Raw genomic sequence first — 12,299 nt, 5'->3', positions numbered from 1 at the left:
ATAAATTAATTTAATTTCCCATCTTTACATGACACTCTGTTCAAAGTCTTCAGCCATGACAGTTGCCTTCTTGCTAAACAACTGCCATTTAAAACTGTAAGGTATATTGAAATTGCGCTATTTGTTATATCAATTTTGATTTTAAAGCATAGAAGAATAGAAGCATCATGCTAAAGGTCAAGCAGGTTCACAACAAAACTTTTACAATATCTTCATATCAAAAGATTTATAATACCTTTTCATTTATTTTTCTTAAAAAAAAATAATAGCCGTTTGACACTTATCAGTAGATTTAAATCAATTATTTCATTTTGAATAGCTGAATGTACTTTTAAGCTTTCAACACGGTACTAAAAGACACCAACTTAATTTAAACTGTGTTGTGTCAATATTTAACCTTAAAAGTTTATTTAAGAAAAAAAAGGAAGAAGAAAAAGATCATAATTATATTGGAATAGGGGTGCTGTAACCCTACTATTATTAAAATAAACACAAGATCACACTTTGTTAGAGTCGGATCTTTGATTTATACCTCCCGTAACCTCGGCAGATACATGGCACAAGCATTTTATTGTCACCATCACACCTCATTATTTATCATAATTACATACCTAACCATTACATATTTCTATAGAGTAAAAAAAGACTGGGACCCATCTCATTGTAACCGATATTTGCTGACAAATTTCCTGACAAAATTTCTTTTCAAAGTGACAGAATAAAAGGTCATTATACATTCGTTAACATCATTTTCTGCTTGTAATGCTTTACCCCTAGTAAAAAATTTAATGCTAACATTATTTTATTGAATTCAATACAGTATTAACACTTGTTATCTAAACAATCTTAAGATAAAAACCAAGACCTATTAAAAAATTGTGTCAGTGGAAACTTTTTTGTAATATATGCCCTAATTTGAGTCTAAATTGCATGATCATAGCAATTCCATATTATAATGTTATTCGTAGCTTCTTCAAAGAAGTTGTTTAGTAGAAGTTGAGATATTATTTTAGTCACTGGTTCAGTTCATTATTCTACTGTGCAAGCATACAATCTTTGCGTTCTTTTCCAGTTGCCCAGAAACTCTTCTTTCTTTTCTCTCATTAATTACAGGTAAAATCATAATAAAACATTAATTGATAATAGTGGAGGATATGATTATAACTGGAGAAAGGCGATCTCAGTCTGCTATAAATGAACTAGTAACTTCAAACTCAGGCCGACTTCAAACTTGCGACTTCAAACTCGTGATGTTTTAAGAATACAAGAGCGATCAGTAATCACATGTGTCGCCTCATAATGGCCAATTTCATGTTGGGACAAATTTTGTGACAGACGGACAGACAGACTGACAGTGCACAAATAGACTTGGTACTGATCAATCATGTAAAGTTTGGATAAAATTGCACCAGTAGCTTATGAGGAGTAGTCCGGACAAGCTTTTGCGTATCTGGCAGCACACAGAAAAAAAACACCTTTTTATCAAAGGGCCATAACTCAGCCAAAAATCATTCAACCGGAAAACCCGTGCATTATGCGCAAGGACTTGAGCTACAGATCAATCCTGTAAAGTTTCATTGAAATTGCATAAGTGGTATAAGAGAACTTGTGCGGACAAACTTTAAAAATAAAAATTATTAAAGGGCCATAACTCTGACAAAAATCATTGAACCGGAAAATGCTGACAATATGCACAACTACACTTGATACTGATCATTCCTGTAAAGTTTGGATAAAATTGCACCAGTAGTTTATGAGGAGTAGTCCGGACAAGCTTTTGTGTATCTGGCAACACAGAGAAAAAAACACCTTTTTTATCAAAGGGCCATAACTCGGCCAAAAATCATTCAACCGGAAAACCCTTGCAATATGCGCAAGGACTTGAGCTACAGATCAATCCTGTAAAGTTTCATTGAAATTGCATAAGTGGTATAAGAGAAGTAGTCCGGACAAACTTTAAAATTAAAAATTATTAAAGGGCCATAACTCTGATAAAAATCATTGAACCGGAAAATGCTGACAATATGCACAACTAGACTTGATACTGATCATTCCTGTAAAGTTTGGATGAAATTGCACCAGTAGTTTATGAGGGGTAGTCCGGACAAGTTTTGTGACGGACGGACGGACAGACAGACAGATGGACAGACGGACAGACAGACAGACAGACGGACAGATGGACAGACGGACAGACAGACGACGGAGAAGTGATCCCTACATGTCGCCACTACTCCGTAGAGGCGACACAACAAGTCTAACATACTCCATGAAGAATAATTAAACTAAAGTCGACAAAATAATGCCAGCACATGTGAATTTTATGATTTTCAGAGCAAAGAAAATGCTGAAAATGTGCATATTTAAATTTTCTGCCATTTCGTGATAGATTTATTGTAAAGGCACAGATGTTCTACCTGGTGCCACATTGGTAATCGCAACAACAATTTTGTCCCCACAAAATTAACACAATGTTTCTGTACAAGACTATGAGAGAAATGCTGCAGTTCAGTAAACATGTAATATACAAGAAATAAAAAAGATAATTACTTCTATCAATTTTATGGTGAATTTTCTGGCACAATATGTTCAATTACAGTTTATGGGAATTTGGTATAAACAGTCTAAAACATGTGCATATGAAGAATGTACATACTGTATAGACTTAAAATCATGCTATTACTTACTAGTGTTTCCAACTTGATTATGTTTGTGATAAAAATGATGGATGTTTGATATATAAAGTGTGACTGTATGTAATATAGTGTAATGAACATTGCATTAACAGGCAATATGGCATGTAGCACACATTTCATATAACTACATCATATGCCCAAGTATGAAGACAATTAGGATCTTTTCTATGAAAGGTCAGGCCAACTGCAACTTGTAAAATAACATAGAAAATATTGTTAGTTATTCCATTTTTTTTGCCAGCCCGCAAAGCTCAATCTGTTAGAGAACGAGACTTGTAATCTTGACATTGTGGGTTCGATTCCCGAGCTGGCCGACTAAAATTACCAATCAGTCTTTCGGATGAGACTAATTAAATGGAAGTCCTGTGTATGAGTGCTTAAACATTATTTTTCATCAAGCCTTCGGCTTCACATGTACAAAATAGCATTTCATTTTGAATTTATGGTTTAAGTCGCGTATTCAAAGGTTTAAATTTCCCGCTATATCACGGACATGCGCGTGACTACCGGAAGTAATAACCGGAAGCATGAAACACATGTTTTCACTTTTTGTTTTGGCGTTGTGGTTGTCGCGTGTTTTTGAAAGTTTTAGTTATTTTAAAAGTTATTTTGCGTTTAACCGCATTATTATGGCCCAAGAGGCTCTTCTCGATAGGATAGACCTTCATGCTTCGGGTGAGGAGGGAGATTTTTCTGGGTTTTCGGACCAAGAAATTACCGGTAAGAAAGAGAAAAAGTCTTCGGACAAAAAACGGTTAAAATCCGTCGTGGTGGAGAAAGAAAATAAACCCCCTCGTGGTAAAGGCAAAAAACAGTCAGGTAAAACTTTGAATACTAATTCTTCGGAAATATCGGACAGAAATTTATCCTCGGATAAATTTGATTTGAAAAACTTATCTAATAAGGATATTGAAGGTCTTAGGACTCTTCTTGGTATACAGCCTGTTGTTCAACAGAATCCTCAGTTTCTCCCTGATTGTGATAACTATGACTATAATGAGGATAATTATGATTATATGGATGATGAATCTGTGAATGATAACTATTCTGCTGTTCCTGCAGCATTAAAACCTAACCTTAGGGTGGAGGTTGCTGCCCAAGATGTTGATATTGAAGATACAGGGATTCGTAATCTGTCAAAAGATTTTTCTTCGGCTTTTGACGATGGTTGTACTGATAATAGACTTGAGTCGGATAGTGATACATGGGATCTTCCCAAATTAAAGATACCAGAGAAAGGTGAGCCAGTGAATGAGTCCTTGGCCAATTTAATTAACACGGCATTTACTGCCCAGTGTGACTTAGACTCTATTTTGAATAAGTACCAAGTACCTAAGAATTGTGACAGGGCCATTCCGCCCATTGTTAACCAGGAAATATGGAAAACATTAGACAAAAGAGCCCATTTTCAAGATAAGTTTATGGTGGACATACAAAATCTTGTGGTTTCGGGCCTAGGTCCAGTTGTTAAGTTGCTTGAGTTTGTGAAAAAGAACAATCTTATGAAAAATGAGGCAAAATGTATCTTCTCTGACCTGTTTACTGTTCTGGGTCAGGTGCAATACAACCTCAGTTTGAGGAGGAGATATCTTATAAGACCGTATTTGAAGAAGAAGTATTCTTCATTGTGTAGTATTTCGATGCCTATAACAACCAAACTTTTTGGTGATGATGTTTCAAAAGAAGTCAAAAGTTGTGATGCTTTATCGTACATTGGTAAGGATTATACTTACAGCAATTATAGAGGTGTCCAGCGTAGACGCTCTGGTCGAGGATTTGTTAACTCAAATTTTAGTAATTACGGCTACCAGTCATCTACATACAATCAGCGTTCTGGTTTTAGGACTAGACCGTATCCGTTACGTGGACAATCTTTCAAGATTGGTCTAGGCGGACGAGGAAGAGGTATGAGAAGAGGTGCCTTGGCTTCTGCTACAGCCAGTGCCCCAAACGATCAGGAATAAATGAAAGGGTAAGTCAAGTTGGACGTACACAGTATTTTTTAAGTGTATGGAAAAAATTTACTTCAGATCCTTGGATCTTGAATGCAGTTTCGGGGTATAAGATAGATTTTAATGAAAATCCTTTTCAAAGAAGCATTCCTAATGAAATTCCTTTTTGTTCAGATCAAAAAGCAATTGTTCATAATGAAGTTCAAGATTTGTTGAAAAAAGGAGCAATTATTAAATCAGAATCAGAGATTGATCAATTTATTTCAACAATATTTATTGTTCCTAAACCTAATAATAAATTTCGACCAGTTATAAACTTGAGATTTTTAAATGAGTTCGTACAATATAGTCATTTTAAACAGGAAACATTTTCTATTGTTTTGGATTTGATTAAACAAAATGACTTTATGACAAAAGTTGATTTATCTGATGCATATTTCTCTATTCCTATACATCCTTCACACTGGAAATATTTGAAGTTTTCATTCAATTCTATTTTATACTCATTTGTATGTTTACCATTTGGTTTGAAAATAGCCCCATATTTGTTTACTAAAGTATTACGTCCCATTTTTGCTTGGTTTAGACAGCAAGATATACGCTGTTCTTATTATATTGATGATTCTATTAATTTCAATGAGTTGTCACATGTGTGTTTGAATAATACGGTTACTATTACAAAGACATTACAGAGTTTAGGATTTACTATAAATGAGAAAAAGTCTGTACTAATCCCTTGTCAGAGAATTATTTTCTTTGGTCATATTATTGATACAGTTCAGTTCAAGGTATTTTTGACTGATGAAAAAGTGCAGAAAATTATGTCGAAAGCATCCTATTTATTGCAACATGAGGTTGTTTTGGTCAGACAGTTGGCATCTTTTATAGGTGTGATAGTTAGTTCTTTTTATGCAATTTTAGAAGGGCCACTACATTATAGAGCCCTTGAAAGAGAAAAGTTGATAGGTTTAGGTCAAAATATGAATTTTGACAATAAAGTTAGTTTATCTACGAAAAGTATCCATGAAATTCAATGGTGGTTAAAAAACGTGAAGAATAAAAATGGTAAAAGAATCAGGCCTATTTCTGTATCCAGAAGGTGTTTTACAGATGCGTCGATGGAAGGTTATGGTGGAATAGACCTGATTTCTGGCTTGCACACACAAGGCAGATGGAAAAATCAGGAATGTGGTTATCATATTAATTATTTGGAACTCCTTGCAGTTTTTTACTGCATGCAAGCATTTTACAATGAATTTTGTGATATTCATATTGAGATTCATTCAGATTCTGTTTCAGTGGTAACTTACATAAATAATTTTGGTGGTATGAATTCTTTGGAATTAGATGACCTTTCAAAATGTTTATGGGAATGGTGTTTAAGTAGAAATATATATATTTCTGCTGTACATGTCCCTGGTAAATTAAATAAAAGTGCTGATTATTATTCTAGAAATTTTTCAGATTCCACTGAATGGACATTGAAAAAAGATATTTTTGAAAGATTATGTAGACACACATTTATGCCTAACATAGACCTTTTTGCTTCTAGACTTAATAATCACTTACCTAAATTTGTTTCATGGTTTCCCGAACCAGGGGCTTACGCAGTTAATGCTTTTTCATTATCATGGAAGGATATGATACCATACATTTTTCCTCCATTTAATTTAATTGGGAAAGTACTAAATAAAATTGTTATTGATGAGGTTGATAGAGCTCTAATGGTTGTTCCTTTTTGGTTCACACAACCTTGGTTCCCTATTCTACTTGAAAACCTTTGTGATTTTCCTATCAGGTTACCCAGACACAGAGATCTTCTAGTGTTGCCGCACAATGGAACATTACACCCATTAGGAAGAAAATTAAAAATGATTGGAGTGGTGTTATCAGGGAAAGCCTGCAGAGTAAGGGAATTTCATCAATTGTTGCAGATTTCATCGCAGAATCTTGGTCACAGGGCACAAGAAAACAGTATAGCAGTGCCTGGAAAAGATGGTATATGTGGAATTCTATTAGATGTTCCAGTCCAATTTGTTCGTCTGAAGGTGTAGTCGTGAGTTACCTGTATTTTTTATTTCAATCTGGTATGTCTTATTCCGTTATAAATCTTCATAAAGCGATGTTAATGCAAACATTGTCCTTATTGGGAAATACATGGTGCAGTGACAACAAAATGATTGTAAGATTCATGAGAAGTGTATTTTTACATAAACCGGCTAAACCGCGTTATATAATGATTTGGGATGTTTCTGTTGTTTTGTGTTATTTACAAAAGTTAATGCCATTATCTAGGTTATCTTTGAAATTATTAACTTTTAAAACCTTAGCCTTGATTGCTCTTGCAACTGCACCAAGAGCTCAGACTTTGTGTTCTTTAACTTTAGACAATATGTTTATTCAACAACAGGCAGTTGTTTTCACATTCACGGATATTTTGAAGACATCCAAGACAGGTCAATATTACTCTATAAGGATAGAGCATTATCTGGAAGAAAATATATGTCCAATGCATACTCTACTTTATTATGTTAAAAAGACTGCTGATATTAGAAAAAGTAAAAAGGTGTTTGTTTCATATGTTACCTTTAATGCTGTTTCTTCGAGCACTTTGGCAAGATGGTTAAAAAATGTGTTAAGTTTAGCAGGGATTGATATAACTAAATATAAGGCACATTCTTATAGAGGAGCATCAGCTTCGGCTGCCTATAATAAAGGATGTTCAATAAGGGAGATTTTAAAAACTGCTGATTGGAAATCATCTAAAAATTTTCATAAGTTTTATTGTAGAAACTTAGAATCTGGTATTTCTTATAATGATGCTGTTTTTGGAACATAGAATATTTTTTGGGGTATTAAACTTGGAAAATATTTGTTTTTTGTTGCCTTTAAAGATGCTATTTTGTACATGTGAAGCCGAAGGCTTGATGAAAAATAATGGACCCCCATCCAAGCTTTAGTGCAGGATGGAGGGCATTATTTGAATAAAGCCGGAGGCTGAGCATGTACAAACCCTCCCTTGTGTATAGTATCATAGTATGTGATTAATGTCTTATTATATAATATAGAGAGGTTTTAACCCTCCCTTAGTTGCTTTATTGCAACAAAAAACACTCTTTAAATGAGTGAAAACATGTGTTTCATGCTTCCGGTTATTACTTCCGGTAGTCACGCGCATGTCCGTGATATAGCGGGAAATTTAAACCTTTGAATACGCGACTTAAACCATAAATTCAAAATGAAATGCTATTTTGTACATGCTCAGCCTCCGGCTTTATTCAAATAATGCCCTCCATCCTGCACTAAAGCTTGGATGGGGGTCCATTTTACATGTTAAAGAACCAGGGGAAGCTTCTGGATTTGGGGCATCTTTTTGAATTTGTATCTTGCAATACCCTCAAAAAAATATATAAGACTAATATTCTTCTGGAGGTACGCCCATATGGGCAACCGGTGGCGAGTATAAATAAGCTCAAATACACACAATTATTCCATTTACCCTATATGGTTTGCTGGCCGTTACAGAATCTACCCCTGCGAACAGTGCAGACCAAGATCAGGCAGCTCCATGTGTCATCTTATCATGGTCTGCACTGTTTCATATTCAGTTTAGTACATTATATTGAAATTTTCCCTAAAACTAATGAATGGTTTTGCCCGCAATGAAATATGAAATGAAATATGGACAAGTCCATTTCAGATATTTAGCAGGGGAAAAAGGGGTTAATAAATTCACTGGTTATCACAAAACACAAGAAAAAACATAAACAGCAGGAGTTGAATTCCTCACAGATTAGTTCTGGGGATTAACAGAATCATTCTTAAATGATGTTATTATCAAACAAAAGAATATTATAAAAGATGTTGTATTTTGTTCACCAAGCATGTGCTGAGATATTGGCAGACATAAAATGCTTTCAATTCACCCTAGAGCAAAAATTTCAGCAAATTAAGCCGAAATAAATGAATCCATTTCCCTCATAACGTAATGAAAAGTGTAGGATCTTGTCTCAGGTTCATACAACATAAAAATTCATCAAATAAGTTAAGGGCTTAGCGAAAAGTCCTTGCAGATGGGATCCTGTCTTGGTATCACAGAGTTTTGTAAATCCGAGAAAATCCCCTGAATTTCGAATGAAGTGTGAGGAAAATATTCAAACAACTTCGGCACAAATTTCCAGCAGCATGTGTCATTAATTATTGTTCCGAATGTTTTATAACATAGCTGAAAGAGGTACATGAAACTTTGAAACAAAACTTTAATATTTTAAGTGAAAAGTGGCAGTTTACAGGCCTTTTTAACTGCAATAAACAACATTTATGGATACTCAATGTAGGAGGCATGCTTCAAATTAACAAGATTGTTAAAGTTATTGCTGTAGTCAACACCAGTCTCAAAAACACTTCACATATTTTTACTTGATTGTATACTGGGGGATGTTTAATTTATTCTCATAGTTTTTATAGTTCTCTGAACACTGTGGTAAGGAAAATAATGATTGGAACAATATCCAAATTTTGTAATTATCCAAATTATGTAATATCCAAGTTTTGTATTATCCAAATTTTGAATTATTTAAATTTTGTATCATCTAAAGACAAACAGAACAAAATTAATTTCAAATTTGAACACTTAATTCAATTTTTAGACAATACTGAATAAAACATTTTTCTAAATACATCAATTAGTATATTGATAACCAGTGTCTCTCCATTTCTAATATATAGTTTACTCGCCATTTGTAAGAACTAAAAAAAAATTTTCCCCAATGATTACATAGATTAATGAACTAAATCAGCCACAAATTCAAAATTGAAATTCAAAGACAGTATTCTCTTCAACAAAGTACCAGATAATTAAATTTTTCTTAAAATGAGCTGGAATACATGTCATGATAAGTCAAATAATAAATGTAACAGATCTATCCAGCTTGTAAACTAGACTTGTGTATATATATTATAATAACTCTTTGATTAAATCATTCAAATATCATTAATTTTGTTGATATAGAAAGCTTAGTTTTAAGCCAGGAGATATAAAATTCATGTTAATCATTTTCATGATGAATTATTATTAATCCTTCAAAAAACCAAACAGCCCCACCCTTTCAGTCTTCTATAATTATATATGTTCTTTTTTTCTAAATTTAATTTGGTTCAAGATTACAAAGATCATGTATTCCATGTATCAAACTATTTATACAGAGAAGTTAGTGGTTGTGTATCTAGCATGTAAGATGTTAAGGAGGTTTTTAAGAGAAATTGCCTATAATTATGTCTATAAGAAAACTCCCAGCATTGAATGTTGTGGGTTTGAATCCCATTTTAACTTTATGAACTCTTTCATGTGAGAAAGCTATCCATCAAGCTTGTGGACAGTTCCTAGTCCATGTGGACTCATGACCTAGTGGCTATTGATGTTGGCATGCCGTCTAGTTGGCTTTTGTCCTAGTGGACCTCTTTCTTAGTGATTTATGTCCTAAGTGGGCTACTGTGGTGTGTCAAAGAGGACTTCTGTCCAAGTGGAACATCATATATAATAATGTCTCTATGACAATCTTTTGGACCTCTTAATAATTACTAAAATGAATGATGGAATGTTAAGAAAACAAAGTAACTTGAATACAAAAAATTGAACAATAAATATATTATGGAAAGTTCTCAAAAGTCACAATGTGCTGGCGAAAAATGATTTCCAATACAAATTGTTACTATAATATGTTACCTTTGTTCTTTTTATGCCATGATGGTTTAAAAGAAAGAACATTTAGTGAAGGAAGATGTTATTACAGGCTGATGTTTGGCAGACATTTGTTTTTTCATCGTATTTTGAAAAGAACAGCTGTCAAATAATGACATGTTATTCGACTCCTTCATTTATTTTTACTAGAAAATCTATCACCTATTTCTATCTTCTATATATAATGATAACCGATTTGTTTAACTGATGTAACACTCTCCGATAACCCAAATATACTTAACCTGTGTTTATATAATGGTTTATTACATTATAATTTTATTATCGTTACTGGTGTGACCAATCCATTTAAAAACTGCTACTTCAATTCTTTATAACTCTCAATGATACGCAAATATTTTCAAATTTACACAAGTTGGTTAAAATAACTGCACAAACAGATTAAGTAGTCTTATTGTGATCTGCATATATGTACACATTTTTATTTAACCGACAAAACAAACAACATTAACCGTTTCACAGTCACAGGCGTTCATCAGTGCTATACAGTTGTACCCATTTCTCACTTTTAAACCAACAGTAACACCTATATTTAGATCTAGGTCTTGGTTTTGTCAAAGATTGGTCATTTTCCTATAAAACAATTAAATTATCTCCCTTTCAGTACCCTTTTTATCTCCCTTTACCATACATATTTAACAATAAGTCAAAGAAAAGGTGATAAAAGCATGTCTATAGGATCAATTACACCATACTTGTTGTTCTTTGTTACCATTTCTTTCAACAATCAATGATAATGGCAATTTGTAGCCAAGTGTGAACAGCCACAAGGACATTTTTCCTTCACCTTTTCTGCCAATAATTTGTAAGGCATGCAGTTTTCACAAGCACATAGGTAACAAATATGTACAAAGTGCCAGAATGTCTTCTGATTCTTTGATGTAAACAACAGTTTTCTTGGTGATAATTCTTTTTTTACTTCATTGTGAACAACACTATCTTAGTTACACATGTGTTAACAAAAGAATTCCAACAGCATTATACCTGACTATGAACCATGATGAAGTTGGGTATTTGAGACAAAGTAAAAAATGTATTTTAATGTTTGTTGCCTTTTTGTCAGTGATGTTACAATGTTTAACACATGTTTCAGTGAAAACTTACACCAATTTTGTGAGAAGCAGCCATTATTAATGATACATAAATGCTCAGCCTGTCATCACAGTCATTTTCACTCTAACTTTGATAAAGGAAAAATCACCCTACAACTTTAACATTACAAGCCCTTGCCTGTTTCTAATGAACATTTTCCCCCACCAATCCGTCAACAATTCTTCTAGGAAAATTCCCCTGTGAAAATTATGGCAATATTTTTTTTTTACTTTTCTCATAATTACAAAATTATATGTAATTACATCTTATTATCTATTATTATATCTTTATACCCACTGCATATATTATGATGTTTCTAAAACCAGTCTGGTTGTTATAGCCTGATCATAGAGCCTAATTATAACATGCTCTTTGAAAAATAAAGGGAAATAATTAATACTCAGTATTTTTCAAACAGAAATCTCCTGTTTCTCACAGTTTTGAAATTTCTAACAACAATTCAAATAAATATTTTCCAGAGGGGCTTTTATTTTGTATTTTAGTGTCATGGACAAATATTTGACTGATTTATGCAAAGTTTGCCATGAAAATGCGAAAACATCATTATTGTTGTGCCTTTTCCAAATTTTTTAGGGGAAACAAAACTACTCCAAAAATGTGCCAAATAAAATGCCTCTTATTTGTTATGCCTTTGCATTTTTGCATATTTACTTTTGTTACATGTGGAAAAAGCAAAAAATGTTACAATGCGAAAAAGGGGAAACTCTGCTTATTCATTGTGAAAAAGCAAAGACCCAACTGATGTAATGCAAAAATCAGACACCTTTTATGTTTTGTATTTTT

The 12,299-nt window shown here is 33.3% G+C and overlaps 1 protein-coding gene and 1 long non-coding RNA gene across 2 annotated transcripts in view; one reads left to right on the top strand and one right to left on the bottom strand.

Moving 5' to 3' along the window:
- Positions 1–12,299, bottom strand: part of LOC132755422 (uncharacterized) — a 48,338-nt gene that overhangs the window by 381 nt on the left and 35,658 nt on the right. The window lies entirely within an intron of this gene.
- Positions 3,078–7,501, top strand: LOC132755418 (uncharacterized). Its single transcript, XM_060746285.1, has 2 exons — positions 3,078–4,665; positions 6,444–7,501. The coding sequence occupies exon 1, from the start codon at positions 3,221–3,223 to the stop codon at positions 4,655–4,657; it is 1,437 nt and encodes a 478-aa protein (XP_060602268.1). The 5' UTR covers positions 3,078–3,220; the 3' UTR covers positions 4,658–4,665; positions 6,444–7,501.

This window comes from Ruditapes philippinarum, unplaced genomic scaffold (genome assembly GCF_026571515.1).
Source record: "Ruditapes philippinarum isolate M1 unplaced genomic scaffold, ASM2657151v2 ctg7565_1_1_1_1, whole genome shotgun sequence".
NCBI lineage: Eukaryota > Metazoa > Mollusca > Bivalvia > Venerida > Veneridae > Ruditapes > Ruditapes philippinarum.
Note: the sequence above shows the minus strand (reverse complement) of the source record. Positions and strands in the feature narration are given on the sequence as shown.